Source organism: Eptesicus fuscus, chromosome 13 (assembly GCF_027574615.1).
Source record: "Eptesicus fuscus isolate TK198812 chromosome 13, DD_ASM_mEF_20220401, whole genome shotgun sequence".
NCBI classification, from domain to species: Eukaryota; Metazoa; Chordata; class Mammalia; order Chiroptera; family Vespertilionidae; genus Eptesicus; species Eptesicus fuscus.
In genome coordinates, this window is record NC_072485.1 from 55,271,224 (window position 1) to 55,295,963 (window position 24,740).

The 24,740-nt window shown below is 45.1% G+C and overlaps 1 protein-coding gene across 3 annotated transcripts; it reads right to left on the bottom strand.

Moving 5' to 3' along the window:
* CSRP3 (cysteine and glycine rich protein 3) lies at positions 1-19,052 on the bottom strand. Of its 3 annotated transcripts, none has more exons than XM_008148982.3 (6): positions 18,969-19,052; positions 9,076-9,215; positions 4,607-4,775; positions 2,867-2,999; positions 1,672-1,765; positions 1-302 (listed from the first exon to the last, which is right to left on the bottom strand). In XM_008148982.3, the coding sequence occupies exons 2-6, from the start codon at positions 9,185-9,187 to the stop codon at positions 226-228; spliced, it is 585 nt and encodes a 194-aa protein (XP_008147204.1). In that variant the 5' UTR covers positions 9,188-9,215; positions 18,969-19,052; the 3' UTR covers positions 1-225. The 3 variants fall into 3 exon arrangements, with proteins under 3 accessions (XP_008147204.1, XP_054580842.1, XP_054580843.1); XM_054724867.1 differs by lacking the exon at positions 18,969-19,052 and adding an exon at positions 11,258-11,279; XM_054724868.1 differs by lacking the exon at positions 18,969-19,052 and adding an exon at positions 9,951-10,003.
* Between the last annotated feature and the right edge of the window lie 5,688 nt (positions 19,053-24,740).

Genomic DNA, 24,740 nt, shown 5'->3' on the forward strand with positions numbered 1-24,740 from the left:
TTACCGATAAAGTATTTATTGCCTCTCCCATCCCAGGAATCAGATTAAACTTTTAATAATTTGCTTCCAAAGGTCTCTTCTAACTTTGGGTGAAGACTATGATCACTTCTGAAGAGAAGTCCTGTCCAACTACCGACGAGAGGATGTTTGGGGAGGGTGTCCATCTGGACAGGATCACGGGGAAATGTTTCAGGCCGATGAAAGATCTGAGAACGGGTACACTTTTCACTCCTTCTTTTCCACTTGTTGTGTGAGACCTCCAAACCCAATACCTGTTGGGCCAAAATTTTTGGCATAGCAAACTGGTAACGAAAACAGGGTGGGGGAGAGAGAAGGGTTGGTTAGCACCATTATTTTAGTTTCTTGTCTGCCTACAGTTTTCACCTGTAAGAAGCATCCTTTTAATAATTTTTTGTAAGATAATTTGTAAGTAAAATGAACACTTTAGATCTTCTAATAAAAATTGCTTATACTTTGCGCTTCTCTATGTTCACATTTTCTCATTGGAGTTGACGCAGTCTGGCCCCTGGCTGCCTGCCCAGCCCTGTCTCCCACTGCTTCCTGCCTCCCCAGGCACATAGAACGATGCCCCAAGTTTGGGGCCTTCGCACTCACGGCTTCCAGTGCCTGGAATGCCTCCTCCCGAACCCACACTCATCCTTCAAGACCAGAGAAAGCTTGTCCTCTAAGAAGCATCCCTAACACCCCACACTGATCACTGGCCTCTCTGTATGTCACTGCCTTGTGTAGGTCTCTGCTGTTAGAGCTTTTTACACTTGCACATGCAATTATTTGTCCACATGTTGATCTCCCTGCTGCTCACAGCAACATGTTAGGGTTTTATGGCTTATGAATGCTGAGGACACTGTGTCCTCTACTGCCAGGAGAAGCCAACCATGGTGTCTCATGGGAAAAGCCTTGGCAACCTACAATCTTGATTAGTAATGTCCTCCCTCTGCCCGCCTCTCAGTGTTCCCTCTCTCAGTGTTCCCCTCACCCAACTCCAGCACAGCTCCTGGGGTCTAGGAGAGGCTCTGAGGTTGAGGACGCATTACCTTGGCCCTAACGCAGCCCTCTCCTTTTGTAGCATCAGGGAAGAGCTACGCCTCTATTACCTCTGTGCAAGACAAAGGGATCATGGAGGCAGCTCGGGGCAGAGCTGCGAGGACCAGAAGGAAAACCCACTTGTTGGTTTTATCTCTGTTAGTAAAGTGGTGTGCAACGTCAACAGTAGTAATGTCAGGAGGGAAAGAGCAATGGAGGGATGGAGGGAAGAAGAGAGAGAGGAAGAGAGGGAGGGGGAGGGAGGGAAGGATATGTCTTGATGAACTGAAGAGAGGGCAAACTGAGTTCATCGTCCCCAGTCAATCCCACCTGCCACTCAGGTACACAGAGGGCTTTTGGGTTTTCAGAAGAGAATGTGATGCTATTTGTCTAGGCCTGTGGTCTCTTCCTGCTCATCTCTCCCCTGGGCACCACCCCTGAGCATTTGCAAGCATCATCCCCCATATGCTCTGATGGAGAGGACCAGAGCTAGGTTAGGCAGATTGCTTTTTTAGGTGTTCTTCCCATCCTGAGATCCCAAACCCTGCTCAGGCTGGGCAGCCGTGTGTTCTGCAGACACAGCTCTCCTCAGGAAAACATCTCAAGAGAGTGTCCGGAACCACTCACCTTTGCAATAAAGCTCTCCATCTTTGTCAGTGACGTTCGTGGACTCCAGGCTCTTCCCACAGATGGCGCAGCGAAAACAGGTCTTGTGCCAAGGCTGAGGAGCACAGGAGAGTTACATACTTAATGCGGGGGACAGTGCATTCTGCTTCCATGTTCACTACCCTGACCAGCGCATCTAAAGAAGTGCCACTGCCTTAACCATTCCTGTATCTAATCAGCCTCCGGAATAATTTTTCCAGGGATTTGAAGAAAATGAGATGTTATGGACTTGGCCAGCAATTCTCAGTGCCCCTAAAAAATAAACTTATCGTTGTGATTTCCATGTGTATCCCTTCAGAACAGGCTAGAAGACCAAGAAACTGGAGAGGGGAGCTTGGATTTGGGACAGTGGGTAACATTTACATGGAATATAAAGTTAAGGAAGAAAAGTGAATAAGGCAATTATCCAGGTAACTCAACCTCATTTAACTCTGTATTTCCGGCCGGGAGAGTGCATGGCTTGGGACATCCAAATCACCTGCCTTCTGCACATCCGCATGTCTACCAGGCATGGGCCAGGGGTTCTCATGTGTCTTCAAATGGCCACTCTGGGGTGGACACTGCCCTGATATTTGAAGTCAGTCACTGCTCTCCATGGCCCTTCCACCACTCAGTTAGTGTAAGCAGGATGTTTTCCTTTCGTCGGGCCCAGATCCTTTGGTGAAGAGCCTGGGGTCAGGCCTGAGATAGGAGCTTATAGAGCGAGTGTGCGTTGCTGTCTCAGACATTTGATCACTCTCCCGATTGCCAGGACATTTGAGGGAGGTTGTGTCTTGCTGCTGTGACATGTTTGCTCTGTTAGTGGTGAGGCCAGCAGCGGACTGAATTATGTAGTGGTGGCTCCTCTGGAAGCACTGTGGACCCTGAAGGGCAGGGAGGCTTGAGCATCTTTATCTCCGGAGCTTCTACTGAGTGCCTCATAGCTAGTGGGCTAATGCTTGTTGCATTGAAGTCACCAGTTCTCGTTTCCAAGGGCACTGCAGGGGACAGCCTTAGCCCGGGAACGCGGGTGAGGATGGATGGCTCTTAAAGTGGTCCCTCAGAGCTAAAGGGAATGAGGGGTCTGGCTCCCACCCACAGTCTTGCTTCTCTCATTCCTCCCAGCCCATCCAGTGGAGGTAAGCAGCTCCCATTTGGCTCATATAGAAGTCCTTACCTTGCCCCCTGCCATCACCTTCTCAGCAGCATAGACTGACTTTCCGCATCGAGGGCACTTCTCTGATTCTCCAAACTTTGCAGTGAACTTGGAAGGGTTGCTTGTGGTGGCTGACCGTGCTTGCTTTGGGGACCTGATGGAAATAGACAAATGAATGAAACCTATCCACCTCCCTTGCTGTATGATCTTGAGCAAGTTACTTAACTTCTCTGTGCCTCAGACTCCTCATCTAGAAAATGGGGACAGTCATAATGCCTTCCTCACAGAGTTGTTGAGAGGGTTAAATGAGGTGACATGCACAAAGCTTTTAGAACAGTGCCTGCCTGGTATGAATAAGGACTCCTAAATGTCAGCTATGATTAGTTTAAACCTTTCCTTTCTACGGTAAAGCACTTAAGAAGTGTTCCATGTATGTTAGCTTTTATTAATTTTGTTACTGTGTTGTTATTATTGCTGTGACTGTAGAGATTTTTCTGTTCCATCTGGAAGCCCATTGGTCTACTTTCCAAAATGAGTTGTGAAAATATTATAGGGCAAGATGGGATCTTAACGGTTAATACTAAACAAACCATAGTCCATTCCTTGTCCCCATGAGAACAATGTACAAAATAGAGGCACCACAACCACCCCTGTGTTGCCATATCTTTTGATATTTTCTTGTCCACTCATCCCTTAGTCTCACCATAACCTCTAACGAAGGCAGGACTAGTTGGAGGAAAGTGAGGGTGGAGGGGCCACTCATAAGCAGTGGGACAGGGTCTCCAGACTCTTGTCCCTCTTTGTGCAGCATCATAAGACAACCCTAACATAGAAGAGTGAGCCTTGGGTAGTGCATGGCAGAGAAGTCAGTTGGTATCATCTTGAAACATAGTATCTGGTTGGGACTGAGTAATGAGAAAAATCAAAATGACTGATCACACATCCTTGCACTTGCTCAGGCTCTTCCGTGGGCTCTTCTTTTTGGAAGTGACCAGGTGACTCTTCAGATGGTCGGACTGCTCTGTGGGGCAGGCTCTCCCTGGGACATTGCCTTTCTGCCCAGTCCCATCGCAGAGCTGAGCCCGGCCACCAGCTGGCCAGACAGCAGCTGCAGGTGTGTGGCTGCCAGTCTATACTCAGTTCTGGGCTGGAGGTCAGCGTGCTCATCAAGACAGACTGGCAGACGGAAGAGGCACAGTGTGAGGTCCCAGCCCCCCTAGGATAATGTTGGGGGAAACCTCAGCACTGTGTTGGCAACAGGCAGCAGGGGGCACCCACAGGATAGTTGTAATTGATTGTTTACTCCTGAGGCACAGCCCCACCCCACAGAACCACTCCTCCTGTGGACATTAGTCATCTTACAACCCAAGGGAAGAAATCTTTTAGTGACACACACACAGCAAATGGCCATTGCTTCCCTGCCATATTTATGTGATTTACACAGAAAAGCTCAAAGGGAAGAAATGAGACTCCATGCAGTTTTATAAAAGTCAAACAAAGGAATATCTGTACTTTGTGGGTTTTCTATTGACATAAGAACCAAGGGCCATGGTGCAAAAGTAACTGCCCTTTAGACAGGCAGATAAAGAGACTTTGGGGAGATGGCCCATTATTAAAACTTGGTCAGACTGAGGATTCCTATGGTTGGCAAGTCAACAATAGTTCATTCTCCCACTTCCAGGAAACGTTGCTATGGGAACAGAATGAACTGTCCTGGTAACTGGGGCTGTGCAGGCCGGGAGAAGCAGGACAGTCACTCACTCTTGGAATTGGAGGCCCAGGTGTTCGCCTGTGTCGGTGCTGAGGCAGCCGGCGCCTTGTCCAAACCCGATGCCCTTGGGGCCGTACTTGCGCCCATAGCAGACCTTACAGTAGATCTCTGAGTCGTGAGCTGCGACCGTGGTGCTGTCCAGAGCCTTCCTACAGGCCACTGCCGAAGAGAGGAAGGTCAGGAGGTTGGGGTTAGACTCCTCCCCACTTCCCTGCACCTCCAAAGCCATATGCTCGGGGCCAAGAGACCGAGCAGAGGGGCCCTCGGCCAAGAACACTTTGATTCCTGACCGCTGCACCTGTCCTGGGCACAGAGAGGGAAGCAATGTGTTCAGTGGTGCCCAGCAAGAAAGAGGTGGAAGTGGAACCAGGCGTGTGGTCTTGGGTCAGCTAAGAATATTGTCCCTGAATCGGAAGAACCTGAATTATGGAGTGACTTCCTAAATGACATCAGGGTAGTATGTGTGTATATACGTGTGTAAGTAGAAGGTAAGGGGCTGAGACAGGAGAGGAACTTATTTTTTCTTAATCATATAAGAATTTGGATTGAGCAGTTTCTCTACTTATCATGGCCTTAGGAGGGCGCTGCGACATTCAAGGAGACAGTTACCATGGAGGCTTCTTCTGATCCAGTCTGAAAGCCGAGAGGAGGTGAGGGGGGCAGACCTGCCTCAGAGACCCTTAGGGCTTATCTTGGCTCAAGCCCCCTGGTCACCCTATGTTATCTAATGTAAAGTGTCCCCCATCATGAAAAGTGTACGAAGTAAACCCCCATTTTCCCAGAGAGAGGATTTCTAGAAAGATTTATTTTGCCTATTTAAAAGAAAAACTTTTAAGGATATAAGTGAAAGTGTCAAATCCCTACTTATAGTACTTAATTTAATGACATAATTCAATCACATATTGACTTGGAGATGTTATTTTTCTTTTCCTAATTGCACACAAATTCGGGAAACAAGGGCAGCCAGATTGTTTCTCTGCATCTTCAGCATCAGCAGTGTCTCTGAGACACCTGGCCCAGCCTCCTGGGCAGCTCTTCTCCACTCTCTGCAGCCCCGTTTGCCCCTGGTGGGAGGCTGTCACCTGGAAATTGTGTCTCAATCAGAAGTACCTATTAAAATGACATTAGGGCAGCTTTTAAAAATATGTAGGATTTCCACAAAGTAACAACGGGCTCAATTGCTTTGTAGCAATGGTCCTTCAAGGTTGTTCATGGTGATGCTTAGTGATTATTAGAGGGAGGTCACAGCCCCAGGAATAAGAATACACATACATTCAATTTACTTGCCTCCTTTTTTATTTTTAAACCAGTTCCATCAAATGACCTCTAGAAGCAATTCAGCATTGAATGAGGTTGTTTCAGGCTCATCTGCCTTCCTCAAATGGTATTTTATTTTTAAAAATGAAGTAATTGAATAAGAGTGTGTGTGTAGACAATAAAGATGTAGATGAGGTAGGACTGGCCAGAGGCTGGTGGCTGTGTGATTGGGGAAAGAGAAGTTTATGAAACAATTATGTCAATGTTATGGGTATTAAAAATTCTGTTAAAAATTTTTAAAAAAAGATAATAAAATAATTGAGAGACTGTCTTATAGCATGGGAGACTTTATAAAGCTTTGAAAACAAGGGAAACCCTTATGAGGGATATTTTGGGAGGAAAGTGCTTTATATTTGGGTACCTAAGGTGTGTATCTGTCTCTGTCCTTGTTGCTCTCAGTTGCCAATTAGAACAATTTCTTAAATATTGATAGATGTTCTAGATTCTGAACATTCCTTAAGGGCAAGATTTTCATGTTAATATCCCCAGAACATAACATGCAGTCTGGCCCAGAATTAGTCCTCTGTAAACATTTGTTGAATGGGTAGATGGATGGATAGATGGGTGGGTGAATAAGTGGATGAATGGATGCATGTGTGAATGAAGACGAGCGACTTGTCCACGATTATACAACTGAGCCATGCCTGGCTTCAGAGCTTTGACTCCTCCTCCAGTGCTCATTCCTGTCACTGCAGGACTGCTGATGCCCTGGCACAGCCTGGCCCATTCTATACCACTCGCATGCTTGACCCGCTCTCAAGCACAGACACAGTGAGCTGTGCTGACCAGTACCCCAGACACTCGCATGTCACGTGAAGTACTGTAACCGCAAAGTGCACACTGAATTTCAAACACTCAATACAGACAAAATAAGAATATAAAAATAATTTGTGTATTGATTACACATAAATTATAATCTTATATAATAAAAGGCTAATATGCAAATCAACTGAACAGCGGAATGACTGGTCGCTATGATACGACACAGGACGCTCAACACAGGAGCTGCCCCCTGATGGACAGTGTGCTCCCCCAGGGGAGCGGGCCTAAGCTGTCAGTTGGACATCCCCCAAGGGCTCCCGGACTACAGGCGGGGCTGAGGGACCCTCCCCCCCGTCACTGCTGAGTGCACAAATTTTGTGCACTGGGCCTCTAGTTTTATATATATTATGTTAAGTAAAGTGTTTTACAATTCATTTCACCTGTTTCTTTGTACCTTTTAAAAATATAGTTACTAGAAAATGTAAATTTACATATGTGGCTTATATGTCTTTTGGACAGCACTGGTAGGGAGGATTAAGATTTGTCTAGAAGTTGGGCAAACACTAGTGGGGACAGGCTTAGGTAGACTGTGCCTCTCTGAACCCCATTTCCAGGGATTACAGGGTCGCCTGTGGACAGGCAAGTCTTTCAATGATAATATTAAAAAGTGTGCTTCTCTCTAGGACCTTTCTGTTTACCACTTTAGGAACATATACTGCTCAGATCCCCATGCATCCCACCTACGAGTTCTAAGGAAAACATCAACGGGTGGAAAGGAATGCACTATCACATGCTCACATCCCTTCCGCCACGGCTCCATGGAACAGGGGCGTCCTCCTGCTGACTGGGAAACACAAGACACCCTACCATGGAGAGCTTCACTACCATTTTCCATCCCCACTCAGGTATCAAAGTTGATCAAAGGAGAATAAAGGCCTAGAAAGCTGAATTTCCATATCAAGAACTCCAGCTTTCTCCTTACAACAACCTGTACGGTAGGTATCACCATCTCCATTTATAGATGGGAGATTGAGGCCTGATGGAGAAATGACTTGCCCAAGGTCTCACAGTAGATGGCAGAACCCAGACTCAAACCCTTGTCATTTTTACTCCAATGCCAGTGTCCTCTCCAATATTCCCCACTCCCACTCTTTATTAAGAACATGAGCTGTTTTTGGACAAAAGCTAGAGGGTTATGGGATAAACTCTCTTGAGCAATGACTTTTGGATAACTGTAATAATAATAATGAATCTGATGGACATGTCGGGTGACTTAAAAGAATTACCCATTGTTAAAAACTCAAGGCATCAGTAAATCTGCCAACCCAATCACTCAGAACAGTATTTTCCCCTGTCCTACTGTGATATTTATGTTTGCTGCGGGAGGTTAGAGATAATGGAAACGCCTGCAGCAGATAAAACGTTACTGTTTCTGGCAGTTTAAGGATGGAGTGTCTCCTGCCGCAACAGATGGAGCCCACCCCTTGAAGTTCTGTTTGAAACAGTGTGACGCCTTGTGGTCACTGGGCTGCGGCAGGGAGGTGGGGTGGGAGACTGTGGGGGGAGGGGATCTGCCAAATGTCCAGTAAAGCTGACCCTTAAGCCAGATCTACTGGAGGGAAGCAAAAAGGTAAGTGGCCAAAACAGACTGTTCTCCTAAAACAGGGCTAACTACTAAGAAATTCCAGAATGCACTCATGTCAAAGTGTGCATTTGACCAGAGAGAGTCAAAGATGCAGGTGCTATTCCTGGCTCTGCTACGGATGCTTACAGCCCGGGCTCACAGGTGAGAAATGACTTGTCCAAAGTCACATGAGGTCTTAACATTGCCTCAGCTTCAACCTTTGTGAATCTGCGTCTGGCAGGTGATGCTAAAAATTCCCTTTGTCAAGTGACTGGTGCCCAGGCCCAGAATTGCTTCCTTTTCTGACTCTTAAACAGAATTGGCACGTGTTCCCTTGTCTGACACAAGTTCTTTCTTAGGAAAAGCCAGTTGCAGCTGACGTCAGTGACAGCTGGCCAGTGGGAGAGACACCTAGAGCCAAATCCATCCTGTCCAGATAACTAATGGCTGTCTTTCTCTGCCAAGTCACACCTTGCAAATGTCACCCCTGGGTTAAAGCTTTCATCACTGAGGCCAGCTTTGCTCTGACTTTGAGCTGCAGGGAAATGGCCTCTGAACTGGGCAAGTGGTTGGAGAGAGGGTGCTCAGGAGAGCACTGACCCTAAGGTGGGAGCCACAAATTCCCAAGTGATGCTGATGTTGCTGGTCCCGGGACCACGCTGAGAACCACGGATATGTAAGCATTGGTGGCTAAATGTGAGCTTTGAAACGCCCCCTGGATGCTGAGGGGCCCTCGTTGGTGTTCACCCAACTCACTGCAGTGGAAACAGGTCTTGTGGAAACTCCTTCCGTTGCACTGGATTTCTTCCGCGTGATAGACGGTCTTTTCACAGGCTCCACATTTTGCACCGCCACCCAAGTTCGGCATCTTGAAGACTTTCTGACCAAGGTCAAGTCTAACAAGATATAAAGCAAATACCCCAAATTTAGGCAGCCTCGGGCGTGAACCAATCATTGACAGTGCAGTAGTCTGAAGACCAGGATTCTGCCCTATTTTGTTTGGTGGTTCGTTCGTTCATTCATTCATTCATTCATTCACTCATTCATTCATACATTCAATAGTTACTATGTGCAAGTCATTGCATAAGGCTCTGAGCAAGTCACTTCACTACATTGGGACTCAGTTTCCTCTTCTGTTAAATTTCAAAAGCACCTGCTCCTAGGGACTTCTCAGTGTTCTTGGAGGGAATGAATGAGCTAATTTTGTGTCTATAAAATTACATACAAATATTAAGTGTCATCATCTTTTCCATCTAGGGTTTTAAGAAATATTCCATCAGAAGTGGCAATACAAAAGAAGAAGATGTGGCAATAACCTATTAGTGGCATTATCTCTGATCTAGTCCAGTGCTTCTCCATTTACCTTGGATCTTGCTAATAATATGCAGATTCTGGGAGAGGCAGGAAATTCTGCATTTATAACAGACCCCAGGCAGTGCTGATACTGCTAGTAATGGACCACCCTTTGGGTAGCAAAGCCTTAGTTACTCTTGCTGATAAAAATATATACTCTATAAAATACCCTGTTCAGATTTATTCCTCCTATTCATTAATTCCTTTTTAAGGAAATATCCCAGCCCAGGCAATAAGCTATATTGGCACTATCCTATATCAGGGGTCTGGAAACCTACCTTCTGCTTTCGGGGCTACCCACACCTCGCCGTGCACATCAAGATGAACTGCGTAGCTTTTCTTACATCTGTCTTCCCAGCTATGCTATAAAGAGGGTTATTCTTTTCCTTGCTGCTTCACAGTGTTGTTTAGAGGACCAAGTGACACGATGTGCAGGAAGGTACATGACAGAGCTCCCAGTGCCAGGTGTCACAAGAGCCAGCGAGGATGCTGTGTGTCTACCCACACGCTTTGAGCACATCCTGCTGCAAGGAGCTGCTGATACCCACAGCCCTGGGCCATCATTGTCTCCTCACTACAGAGTTAAGTTTAAGAGATACTAGACAGCCCTAGACGGTTTGGCTCAATGGATAGAGCGTCGGCCTGCCGACTGAAGGGTGCCCAGGTCCGATTCCGGTCAGGGGCATGTACCTCAGTTGCAGGCTCCTCCCCAGCCGAAGTCCTGGTCAGGAGGCAACCGATCAATGTGTTTCTCTTACATTAATATTTCTCTCTGTCTTTCCCTCTCTCTCCCACTCTCTCTAAAAATCAATGGAAAAATATCCTCAGGTGAGGATTAAAAAAAGACAGAGAGAGAGAGAGATACTAGGCAAGGAGGAGCATCAGAAAAATGTTTTTTCTTTCTGTGTCTGTGTATAAGTGTGAATCCAGTTTTCAGTTTCTCCAGAGCAAAACTAAAGTAAATCACCCATACTCTGACATTTCTGAAATCCTGCCAGCCCCATGGGGCCTGAATTTTCACTGGGATCCTTTGGTTTCTCGAAGCCTGGTGTGTCATCTTGTCATCGACACCAGACACTATCAGCTCATTCCAAGTGGCTGCTTCTGACCTTCTCTTTCCCTCCTGGGAAGCTAGTCACCTTCTTATAATAGTTGGCCATTGCCACTAAGCCCTCCTGGTCACTGGTCAGGAATGTGTCTCCCAGACTCATAGCAAGGACAGGTTTTGCTAAGAAACAGAAGGTAAATAGCAAACAGACCACTGAACCCGATACTCAGACCAAAGGGAACATCCCTACCTGAATGTCCCTGCAAGGAGCTTTTTCCATTTACAAAAACAGTGTGAGGTTAGCCGGGAACATCCTATCCTTCCTCTCATAGGAGCAGGCTCTTGAACTCAGTATAATTGTAGAAAAAGCTTTTTTTTTCTTAAAGGAAACATTTAATGCTTCTATTTCTATAGTTCAAGTTGTTTGGTTAGTGGAAAGAATAATGAATTTTGAGTTGAAAGGCTTGGGAATCAAGTTTGTATTCATTCATTCATTCATTCATTCATTCATTCATTCACTATGCATTTACTACCTACCTATCATGTGTCAAGCACTGCATCAGGTACTGGTGAGGGACCCAAGGAGGAAAACATAAAACTAATAAGTGAATTGTGTCCCCCAGAATTGGGAAGTCCACATTCTATTGAGGAAGACAGGCAACAAAGAAGAGTCTTGTGAGCCGTGCCATGCAAACTCAGAGGATATGGCTACCCACGTTTAGATTAGAAATGAAAGCAGTGGTGTTGAAGGGTCACAGAAGTTGGCACATCCAAATGGGGTTTTGAAGGGTGACCAAGAGTTTGTCAGAGAAAGAGGAAGAACACTTCAGGCAGAGAAAAGAGCACCAAGAAAGGCATAGAGGCCTTAATATTCCCCAAAAAGTTTATTTATTTTACTTCATTAAAACGTTAGGACTTTTATGATTGGAATAGATTTTCACAATTGACCAATCCCTTCATTTATAAACAAGGTGAGGCATAAGTAAACACTTGGTGTAGTAATTTCTTAGCTAACCTCCTTTTCTTAGAGCCATCTTTCCCTAATTAAAGTTGATATATTATCTGGAAAAGAATGGAATCACATAATTTTGCCCATGTTCATTTTGATCTGGAGTTTCAATATGATATAAAATAAAGGAGAAATGCAATATATCTCCAGGAATGTGACAGTTACACTTGTGAAATTAATGATGTGGAAATTTTCAAGGAAAAAAACCTGAGGTCAAATTTCTCACTTCAGATCTCCACTGGAGATTTCATTGGCATGTCCTGCAAGTTAATGGGAGAGATATATGCCTCCTGGATGTATGAGGTGTGTGTGTGTGTGTGTGTGTGTGTGTGCGCGTGTGTGTAGCAATCGCCTACACGTGATACTTTCCAAAGTGAGGATAAGATTATAGATAATAACTTCTTCACAAAGTAACCTAGCCTAGTACAGGTTTTTAAAAAGTGATCATAAATATCTGACATACATATGTCAGGATTTGAAACCCCAAATAGAAATCCGTAAAGGTTCTATTGAACAGGTGCCCAGTTTCATTTCTGAAGATGGAATTGTAGCAGTGGAGGCCAAACACAGAAGACACCTCTGATTTTTTTTTTCTTTCCATGCTTAAAGGCCCAAAGATAAGGGTGTTGTAAAGCATCCTGAATTGGAAGGCATGGATTCTATTCTTGACCTTGTGACCTTGAACTTGAGTGAAAAATGGCGATAATACTGTCTCCTGCACTTTCCTCGCAGGACCACTGTGAAGGTCATGGAAAGACGGAATTTAAAGCAGTACAGCAGTATCCCTGGGAGGGACATGTTCTAAGACCCCAGAGGATGCCTGAAACCAGGCACCATAGTGAACCCTATACACACGGTTTCACTTACAGGAACCACTTCACGGCTAATCTGTGGCATATCCGAATTGCCAGCGTTGCTACTCTTGCAGTTTGGGGCCATTATTAAGTAAAATGAGGATGACTTGAACACAGCCCTGGGACAGCACAAGAGTAGATGTGAATCCGAGATTCACGTCTTGGGTGACGCATCGCGAGATTTCATCCCTACTTAGCGCGGCGCGGTTTCATCACACGACGCAGGACGGCGTGCAATTTAAAACATATGAATTGTTTACTTCTTGGAATTTTCCATTTAATATTTTTGGACCAAGGCTGCCTGCTGGTAACCGGAACCACGGGAAATCAGAACCTCGGGTAAGGGGGACTTTATTGAGAAGCTATTCAAAGGCAAGGCGTCGTCACGCCCTTTATATCAGGGCATGCAGACAGCACCAGTCCGCTCAGTAAGTCACTATGGGCTGAAGGCACATCTAGGCCCTGGCTTCCATGCATAACCTTTTTAGCCTCCTGCATTACTTTGGAATTCCTGTGTCTCAACACTCCCCTAGCCAGGCCCACGATGTGAGTTCACGCTGGCAAGACACCAAGGGATGGGCCATTTGTTTATCAGTGTTGCCCGGCACAGGCGAGGGCCAGTAAAGGTGGGACACCAAATATAGGCATGCCTGTCACTCAGACCCATTTGTCCCCTGGGTCACCATCTCCGTCCCATGTCCTGGGCCTGGTGAGGAGACGGCTGCGTTGTCACTGAGGAAGTTGCTCAGGATTGAAATGGGGGGCAGTCTGAGATTTATGGGGATGAGGCAGAAGGCAGGGCCCTGCTACGTCAGCGGGTGAGAGGGGGACTGCAGACTTTTGGATACCAGGTCCCAGTGAGAGACAACTTGTACAACTTCTGAATGAATAACGCTGTGGCAGAGATCACACTGGGAAGGCGCCGTAGTGGGGGCTGGGAAAACCCTGGTGAAATGCAGGAGATCAGAGTCCCAGTTCTGTCTTGCCTCTTCGAAGCTATATGATCGGGGAAAACCTTTCAACGCTCTGAACCTCAATATCATTCTCTCTAAAACGGGCATGGTAATCCTGTCTGTTTCCCTATTGCTGGTAGGACTGTAGCAGTTCAAGTACGTCAAATAGCTTTGTCAACTGTAGAGTATTATAAAATGTAAGAGCCCATTAGTTCAGTACTAACTCAAAGTGGCCATGCATCAACTGAATTTTTAAAAGAAAAACCAACTGTGTATCTTAGGCACATTCTTCCTAATCCAACACTTTGTTTCTTGGTTTTTAAATACCAACTATGGAGTGGAAAGGTGATTACCCTAGGGCAGAAGTGGGTGGGGTGAATAAAATGGGCACTGAGTGATTCAGTTTCCTCTTTGTCCATTAAAGTATCTGGGAAGGAATCTTAGGCCCTGACCGAGCAGAGACCTCAATCGAAGATGCCATTTTTAGCTCAGTGTTGGTTCATTTAGTTATCCTATTAGAAGCCTGATCATCCATCATCCTATAGTGAGTTACGTTGTCTGCACTGGCTGAGACAAAGATTTTGGATCTTATAAACTGTTATCTGGAACCTCAGAGACCATTATTATTGCAAATATAATAACACTAGAGGCCTGGTGCATGAAATTCATGCACTGGTAGATTCCCTAGCGGCTGCCAACTACCGGCTGGGTACTCACTGCCTTCCTCGGCTGGGTACTCACTCCCTTCCTCCGGTTGCCTGCTGCCACCGCTGGCTGGGTCCTCCCTCCCTTCTCCCAGCTGGCCCTGCCCCTGGTCAAACTCCCAGACAACTCCCAGTGGAGGGGACAATTTGCATACTACGCTTTTATTATATAGGATTATTATTGAAGCTAATGTGTGTCTGAGGACCTGCCCTTGGGCCTGTGTCATATCTCATTTAATCTTCACAGCAACCCTTCAAGCTAGGTAATATTACAAAATTTAGAGAGGGGGAAATGGAGTCTGAGGGAAATTACATTGCCCAAGGTCACATGGCGACTTGAAACTTGGGTCTCTCTGACCCCAAAGCTGTGTTCTTATATTAACGTTAACTATTACTTATTGCTAACCATGCATCAGCTGCCTTTATATCAACTATTTTTAGTGTTAACAGTCCTACAGAGCTAAGTTTGTTATTCCCATTTTGCAGATAAATAAAACTGAGACTTAGAGCTTAAGTGACTTGTCTGAGGTAACACGGCTGGTAAATGGCAGAGCTTCAATTGGAACCTCAGTTAAGCTGGTTCTGTGTCCCATTGTCCCTGCTCACAACCCACTGGAGAGGGGTCAAGACTCAGCACCTCCATTAACCAAACGTCCCAGACAATGGGCATTGGAATCTGGTTAACCCATTGTCTCTCAGTGGGACAGAGTACTCATGGGTGGGAGTAACCGGGAGACTGAAGTCGATTCAGTAACATAAAGGACTTTCCAAGGCCAGTGCTATTCAAACATGGAAAGGACTCCTTTGGAGCTGAAGAGTTCTCTCTCACTATTGATTTTACCTCGACTGGGGATGGATGTCCAAGTGCTGCAATGTTGTGAGGCTCCTTCAAGGGTCCTTCAAGCCCTGAGACAGATTTGGGGATCTTAATGGCAACTGAAGCCTCACCTTACAGAAATGCTGCCCCAGTTGCATCCCCTCTCAAACAATTCCTCCTCTCTAGTCTCTTAATCCAGGTAAGGGAGATGATGTGGCATAGTGGAAACTCAGGCTTTGGAAAGAATGGCCAGAGTTCAAACGACACAATCAGTGGGACTGTCGGCTAATTGCTCAATATCTCTGAGCCCAGTGTCTTCATGCAAAGACAAGATGGGGAGGCTTGAGTTAGAAGGTTGTTTTCAGGTTAAATAAGATAATAATAATAGCAAAGATACTATATATAGATCCTTAATACGTAGCAAGTGTTTAATAATTTGTGTTGCTATTATTATTTTACCTCTATTTTTAAAATCCATTTTCTTTTTAAATTTTTATTTATTGATTTTTAGAGAGAGAGAGAAACATCAACTTATTGTTTCACTTATTTAGGCATTCACTGGTTGTTTCTTGTACATGCCCTGACTGGAAATTGAACCCACAACCTTGGTGTATCAGGATGATGCTCTAACCAACTGAGCTACCCAGCCAGGGTCTAAATCCATTTTCTTAAAACAAGCAAATTTCTCCTTACTTCTGCTCTGTGGCCCTTCTGGTCCAGACTATGAAGCAATTCTGTTTCTCAGCCTTCAGAGTGTGCTGCACCCAGGAAGAGACACAACCAGGCCAGGGAAAGAGGCAACCCCTTTGGGGGATCAGGGTGCCTGGTGACCCAGGGCAGCCACTTCCTTGCTTTGGCAGCTCTGTTGCCTAACACCAGCTGACTTCTCCGGTGACCTGTGCTTTGAAGGGAAACAGCAGAGCCCCTCCCTGTGGCTCAGGGAGACAGTGCCCTTCAGCTCCCACATGTAGGACACTCAAGGTCAATAGCTTCCTCCTAAGCTTCTTCCCTGTGAAGAGGCCCTTTAAAACTTAGACACAGTACACGTGCCTGCCCATTACTCTTAGGGTGTAACATGGGGGTCATATTACATCTTTTCTGACATTATCTCTGAAGGAGGGCCAACTTTCACTCTCAGAAACTCACTTTGTTCTACTTTGACCGTTGTAATTTTTTTTTTAAAAAATATGCTTTTATTGATTTTAGAAGGAGAGGAAAGGAGAGAGAGATAGAAACATCGATGCGAGTGAATCAACATTGATCAGCTGCCTCCTGCACGCCCCTCAACGGGAATCAAGCCTGTAATCTGGGCATGTGCCCTGACTGAGAATCAAACCAGTGACCTTCTGGTTCATGGGATGACACTCAACCACTGAGCCACACCAGCTGGGCTGTAATTTGTTTTTAAAGACGATGTAGCACTGGCTTTGTCATTTTCTAGCCGTGTGACCCTGAGTAATTACTTCGCTTCCTTAAACTTGTTTCTTCCCCTGAAGAATGACTTCTTGCAGGACTCGTTGTGCCAGTCCAATAAGCTACTATTGTCTCCCCTTCCTACCCCCCCAGATCCCCTCCCCCCCGCCACCATAAACAACCAGCAAATCATGATCAACCCTTTCCCGTGATGAGAATCTTATTGAGGCTCAGAAGAGTCTCCCATCCTCCATGGTCCTTAAGACAATCACAGTCTTCCTCCTTTTCTTCACTGTGATCAAGAACTAGTTTTTTACATTTGAAGGCATCACATTTCTCTTTGGCCATGAAGCCCCACCCTGGACACAGTATTCCCAGATATCCGAGCCCTACGCTTGTAACTGGAAGTCTGCCTGCTCGGGAGTAGTATTTCCTGTGTATTATATTCCTATCCTGGGTCCATCCTCTTGTAAAACAAATCAATCATCTTCTAACTCCCGCTCAGCTTATCATTCACTCTGACCTCTGGACTTTTGTCATCACACTTGCACTTAGCAGGAAATCCTCCTGCAGCCCATGGGGTTTGGCCCTGCGCCTTTTCCGAAAGGTCTCGAGTATTGTGCAGCGTTATTAAGCTTTGCAAAGTACTTTCCTGTACTTCATCTCATTGGAATCTAGCAAATCCCTTTGGCCTTACCTTAATTTTCCTGCTCAGAAAATGGAAACTCAGAGAAGTGATGTTCAGGCTGCCTCCCCGTTCTCTAATGAATGGCTTGCACACGTGGGCCCAAGAGCAGCTGTCTGCCTGGGCTGGAGATGACACCAAGCCCTGAGGGCCAGCTGTACTCCCTGCCAACATCCAGGGCTCATTTTAATGACTAAGTTGATCAAAATGGAACCAAAGGCCTAGCCGGGGTGGCTCAGTGGTTGAGTGTCGACCTGTGAACCAGGAGGTCAAGGTTGCGGCGGGCTCGATCCCCAGGAGGGGGTGTGCGGGAGGCAGCCGATCAATGATTCTCTTTCATTATTGATGTCTCTATCTTTCTCTCCCTCTCACTTACTCTCTGAAATCAATAAAAATATATATTTTTAAAAATGGAACCAAAGCCAAACCAGAAGAATCCCTTACATTTTCTGGGTCATAAAGCAGTTTTACATACACTGTGATGAATTGGATATACCCAACCTTGAGATTCAGCCCCAAAAGTAAACTGAGGACACAGGGTCTTCCTACTTCCCCGCACTTTCTGCTGTTCCAGCCCACCGTTCCCTGCATTAGTGCTGCCTCTACTTCCCCAGCCCTGGAACAGGACTTGGTCAATAAAAGCCCATTAAATTTGCATTGAATTGCACTGCAGAGAAACAAGGTTTCTCTGACTAGTTCACCAACTTCACGTTGGAGATGTCACAGTCCCAGCTCAGGGATAGGAAGAGAAATTAGAGGCGGCGGCTTTGTTCTTTGGGTAGCATTTCCACTCAGACCATTGCTTAAAACCACTCCTCATTCTCAGTCACACTCGTGCCTGTCATTCAATGGGATGTAAAAACAAGTGAGGGGGGGGGGAGGAGGAGAAGAAAAGAAAACATTCTTGACAGAAGCCTAGAGGAAACACTGGGAATCACCCCCTCACTCCTGGTTAGGAATTATCCTCCTACTAAATAGAGCCCTCAATGGATTTTCAACATAGCGATACCTTTTTCAGATACTCTTTTGGTTAATTTAAAATTATTAAAAGCAAGCCTGTTGCTAAACATCCTTGGGATAGGAAAATCTATTTTAAACCAACAAATGTCACCGAGTATTTCCTATATGCAAGACAGGGTATGGTGAAGAATGAAAATCTCAATCACTCACTTACACCTTAGGAATAGCACAATTCCTTGTATTTGGAGCACTGGAAAGCTGGCTTCTGCTCTACTATACCTACCACACAGTTTATAACTGTGCAGTATTTTACAGTCTAGAAAATGTCACTACATCCATACTGATCCTTGCAGAGAAGACCAAGACCCTGAGGGCAGGAGCTTCTCAAAGTCACACATCCATTCATTATGTGGTACTAGGACTAGAATTCAGGTCTTTAGGCTAAGGCAGTGGTCGGCAAACTCATTAGTCAACAGCACGGCAAACCGAGGCTCGTGAGCCACAGGTGGCTCGCGAGCCGCAGTTTGCCGACCACTGGGCTAAGACAATAGGAAACATTATTCCACCATGAAAATAGTTTTAGACCAAAAATAATACCTTATTCATTTATCTGTCTGTGAGGTTCTCTTAAGCCCCCAAATGTTAATCGCCCTTCTTAGGAATTTTCTAAACAACTGTTAGGTCCACACCAGAGTCGAGCATAACTGAATCTCCTCACACAGGACCACCAGAGTGGTTGCTCGTACTTGGGATGTGAAACAGATCCTTACGCTTTTGGGACCTTCCATAGTCCCAACGAGCCACCAAGCCGGGAGCCCACCTCCAGCCCAAACCCTTGCTTTTCTCTACTTACCTGCCTGTTCGGTCTCTGTCAGCTCAACTGAGTAAGGAGGGGCTAACGTCCTTTTAAATATATGGAGGCCTTCACCAGCCTTGGCCTGCAGAGGGAAGGGCGGGAGGGAGGCTGAGGGGAGACATGAGTAACACAACTGCTATCAGAGGCTGAAAATAGCCTGTGACCAAAGCCTTGCGTTTTGTTCCCCCCACACCAGCTGTGGGGCCCTTGGAGAACAATATTGCTTCAGTTTTCATTGCCAACTGCCTATGGCACCTAAGGGATCAATTTGTGGAGTGTAAATTTCTGATCAATTGGTTGTACCAGGAGCAAAAACAAAGAAGGAAGTTATGTTCAAAATCATTTTTCCAGGCTCCTTCTCCTCTGACCTTTCTGGAAATCAATGCGAGGTACCTGCAAATGAATCATGAGCCATATCTGGGAGCCCTCTTGAACTCCAAGGCACAGGTCAGTACACTCGTGAAGAGAACTCAGAGCTAAAAATAAGAGTGATGGGTGTCTGAAACGATCCTTAGACACGCTCTTCAAAGAAGCTTGGGGGGAAAAGCTCAGTAATCATCAGGGTCCCGTCCCTCCATGGCCCACCATTCTAGGAAAAAAAGTTTTCTCAAAAGTTTTGAGTTACTTTGCGCACCATCTTTTCTACTTAAGAATTTAACCCGACAGGCATCATATGTATGACCAGTTTTTATAAGTCTCTGTAAATCCACATTTTCATTGGAGGTTTAATTTCTTTTTGCCTGGTATGCACATATTTTGGCTTTGATCAAGCCTCAGGGACTCACATGAATTGTAGAATTTTATAGTTGACAAGAAGTTTGGAGATTTAATAAACTAATTCTTCATGTTATGACTGAGGTAACTGAGGAACCTCCTCCTCAAGGCCAGACAATGAGCCATTGGCAGGTTCCAGATTGCAATTCAGGTCATTTGTCTCTCAGGTGAAGGCACTTTCCACTAATGTTGACCGGGATGTTGAGATTAGATGTAGGTAGTTCCTAATCGAAAGGTGTGTACTAGTATAATTCATATTAGTTTAGATCAGCTATATTAGCCCTTTAGTTATAGGACCACACACACAAAAATTGGTTGAGTGATAGAATTTTTCACTGTAAAAAGGTTGTGTTAATTTCCTTGGCTTGTAAACAATCATATTCTCCACATGTTTTCATAAGGTCTTCCCTCATGTGTGTCTATGTTCTAATCACCTCTTCTTATAAGGACACCAGTCATGTTGGATTGTGACCCACTCATATGACTTCATTTTATTTTTAAAGGAACTGTCTTCAAATACAATCACATTCTGAGGTACTGAGGGTAGGACTTTAACATATGAATTTGGGGGAAATACAATTCAGCCCATAACAGCCTTAATTTTGCCTTACACTTGGATGCTAGTTTAACAGTCTCTAGAGTTGTTCTGTTCAATACAACAGCCAGTAGTCATGCGTGGCTATTTATATTGAAATTATTTAAAACTTATAACAATAAAAAATTCAGTTCCCAGTCACAGTAGCCATATTCCAAGTGTTTAATGCCCACACTTGGCTAGTGCCTACAAATTGAACAGCCTAGAGAGAGCATGTTTCCATTATTGCAGACGTTCCCTTAAACAGTATGGCTGAGCATCTTCATCTGACAAATGAAGCAAATCCCTTTGGATTCTATGAAGAGCAGATAATAGTAAGCACGTGTTAGATACATAGCAGGGTGCTCAATCAATACTAGCTGAATGTTGACTCAGCAGGAAGTGAATGGTAAGATTAGGACTATAACCCCCTCTTCTCTGTCCCATTGTTTCCCCAGAACAACCATAAATGAGTAAGCCATTGAGAAATGTAGGACATGAAGAAGATCAGGCAAGAGAGTGAGGTGGAACAATGAGGACAATCTTAAGTATATGCCTTAAAACATGACTTTTATACCCCAAGTCAGAATAAACATTCTTCTATTTAACCCTCATGAAACTTTGTAAGGAAGGTATTATACCCATTGTCTAAATGAGAAATGAAGTAAATGCAGCTCTGGAAGGCTAAGAAACTTCTCCAAGGCCACACAGTGAGTCAACAGTAAGCCAGTGGCGGTGTCAGGCCTCGAATCCACTACTTTCGCTTCATTCCCCTATAATCACTAAAAACTGGTAATCATTTGGAAACACAGATCACTAAGGAGACAGAGAAATTTAAACTCAGATCGAACCCCTCCTACAACAGTGGTTCCCCAAATTGTTTGATCATGGTCCCCTCAGTAAACATGTTTGAACAATACACACACATACATGCATATGTACATACTAGTATGTGTACATATATTTATAAATTATAAAAATTATTGTAATATTTTATATAATAAAAGGCCAGAGGCGTCACGACTGAAACGACCAGAGACCAGACCACCACGGCCCCTCGCCAGGCCGGCCCTGCCCCCAAGCAAGCAGTTAGGGGCAATCAGGCAGGCAGGTAGAGTGGTTAGGGGTGATCAGGTAGGCAAGCAAGTGGTTAGGGGTGAGCAGGTAGGCAGGCAAGCGGTTAGGGGCAATCAGGTAGGCAGATGGCCCCTTGCAGGGCTGGCCCCACCCTCCAGCAAAGAAAGAGGGAGGCCCAGACCAGCCAAGCCATCACACCCCAGCCTGTCACCTGCAGAGGGAGGCCACTGGTGGCAGGGAAGGGGGGAGCAGCATTGCACAGATGGCAAGCAGTGGCAGCAGCGGGGTTGGGGCCAGCTGCCTGCAGCCAGGAGAAGGAAAGTCCTCATAGGCCCTGATCTCCGGCCAGGCCTAGGGACCCTACCCGAGGGGTCGCGGATTGTGAGAGGGTGCAGGCTGGGCTGAGGGACCCCCCCAAGTGCACAAATTTTTGTGCACTGGGCCTCTAGTTATATACATAATGAAACATACTCAAAAGGATATACTAAAAATTTAGAAATAATTGTAATAAAAGTTTCAATTTATTTTCTCATACTCCAGTATTGTTTCACATGCTCCCTCATGTGCTGGTCCTCTTAAACTTTGGAAAACACTGCTGTAAACCATGCCATAGAAAGAAGGAACAGGCTGTCGATCACAGAGGCCTGGAAATATCAGCTTCTATCTGCTCATCCAAACGACTCTGAAAGGAAACATGATTGGATCTTAATGTATTCAATATCAGCCACATTCTTAGCGTTACTAGTGCTTTTCAGTATTTCTGTGCACCATGAGTATGACATTTGCCATGGGTTCTTACTGCAAAGACAGAATTAATTTAAAACTATCATTCAAAGGTTGCTCCTGGCCCTGTGTCCCATCCATGAAAGGCAGAGAAATGGGTAAAGCAACACTTAAATGTATTAAGATGACTTTCCCCACCAAGAGATAAAAATAAATATTGCCATCTTCACTAAAATGAAGTGAGACTTGATGAAACAAATAGCTGAATTTACATGCATCATCCAGATTTTTAAATTTTTTCTTGTGTTTTTTTTTTTTATGGCCACTCATCACTTGCTGATTATAGTGATAACGTGTTCTTTACATAATGCTTTCAGCTTAAAAGCATGACCATGTGTTTCCTCTCTCAGGTGTGATCTCTTTCTCTGTCCTTCTAAGTCTGTTTCTGTTTTTCTCTCAAGCAGGGGAGGATATAGGTGTTATTATTCCCTTTTTATAGAAAGGGAACCTGACTTGAGGGGGCAGGTTACACAGCTAGTAAAGTCGGGGGTTGAACCAGGTTCTCTGCTCCAGAGGCAATGTTCTGAGGGCAATTCTAACAGATCTGGTTGGCGTCAGGAGAGAGGACAGTGTCGATCCCAGAACCACTGTAGGTCTGAGCACCGCCATAGCCAAAGTTCAACTTGCACTGAGAGATCAGCAGAGCTTTACATCGGTGGTCCCATGGGTTCAGTAGAGGCTGTTCTTACATCTGTTATTCGGTCAGTACAAAGCCTCTAGGAGAAGCCCAAAGCAGTTCAAGCCCCTGACCCATGCAAGGCCAGCAAATTGACAAATGCAATGAACTCACAGAGGTTCAGAAGTGGATCAATGAGATTGTTTTCTTAGAAGATATTTCCATGGGTTAGTAGAGTCTATGACAGTTCACCTGTGTCAACAACAGATACTTCACCAGTTCTTTGAATCCAGCCCTCCTCTTTAGTCCCGCTCCTCTTACTGCTCTGGTTCGAATATCTGCCTAGACGTTTTCTGGAGCCTCCCGTGCAGTTTTCCCCACCTCTCTCCGTGTCTCACGCTGCTACCAGAGCCCACTTTCCAAACACAGGTCTGATGATGGCACCCTTCAGCTTGAAGAGCACTGTTGACACCCCATTACTATAAGATCAGATTAAAAATCTTTGATACAGGCCAGGCCAGTGCGGTTCAGTTGCTTGGATCTTCGTCCTGGTCACCGAAAGGTTGCAGGGGCAACCAACTGATCAATGTTTTTCTCTTTGTATCTATGTTTCTCTCTCTCCTTCTCCTCTCTCTCTCTCTCTCTCTCTCTCTCTCTCTCTCTCTCTCTCTCTCTCTCTCTCTGTCTCTCTCTCTCTCTCTCAAATCAATAAAAATGTATCTTTGGATGAGGATTAAAAACAAAAAACCTTTCACTTGGTGTTCAAATTTCTTCATCTCGCCCCAAATTAACTTTCCAACGTTTTCTCCCACCACCCCACTTTCCCTTATCCTATCTTTCAGCCTCTCCAGTCTAATCACTGTTCTCTAAAAATAGCGAGCAGTTTCATGCCTCTCTGCTTTGCTCATGATCCATGCTCTGCCTGGAATGTCCTTTGCCTCCTGAACCAGCCCCCTCTGGTGGAATCTTCTTCATCCTTCCATGAGCAGCTCAGATGCTGCCTTTTCAGCGCACACCTTCACCCCCACCCCCACTAGGTAGACTGTGCCACTCTCTGTGCCAGGCCCCCAAACACTCCCTTCACACTTCTCATCACAAGAAACTGTGGCTGGTTGTTCACATGTTATTTTGGCTCATGAGATGGTGAACGCTTAGGGAACAGAGCACCTGGATTATCTTTGTCCTTGGAGTTGGCACCTGGTAGGCAAGCTGAAAATTTTGGGTTGAATTTATTCATATTTCTGAGAGGTCTTGAAATACGAAATTCCTACCAGATCTGAGTTAAGCAGCAAAAGAGAAAGCACAAACTTAGCAAGAAGAAATTATTTAAGCATATAGTCACTCTACCTAAACTGTTAAAGTAAGAACTGGATGCATTTTTAGAAGAGTTAGAAGACTTTTATTGGCTCTCCCAAAAAGTCTGTGCTGTGGCTAAAGCGGAAAGAGCACCTGGTTGGAATGGACAGATAACGGGTTTCTTTTAGCTCTGTTATTAGCTTAGCTGTGCGCCTTGGACAAGTCGGCTCCCCTTTCTGTTTCGTTATTTACAAACGTTCATGCTGGGTAAAATGACTTTTAAGTTGTCTTCTAATTCTAAAATTGGATGATTCTTCTTTTCTAGTTAGAAAAACTAAGTCTATTTTTCTTTGAGTGTGATGATCCCTTAGTAATAAGAGCAGACATTTTATCTTGTCATAAAAACACCTTTGTCCTACCGTGGCCTCACTACATAAAATCTGAGTATTAGAAAGAGTACAACATATTTTATGAAATGAGAGTTCATTAGAGAGGGAAACAAACAAACAAACAAACAAACAAACAAACTAACAAAAAACTCCTTACTATCAAAACATCAGGGCTCCGTTCCTTTGAAATTGAAAGGGTATCCATTAGGCAAGCAATAACCTCAGAAATAATAGTTGCTCTGTTGGGTTCATAAAGATAA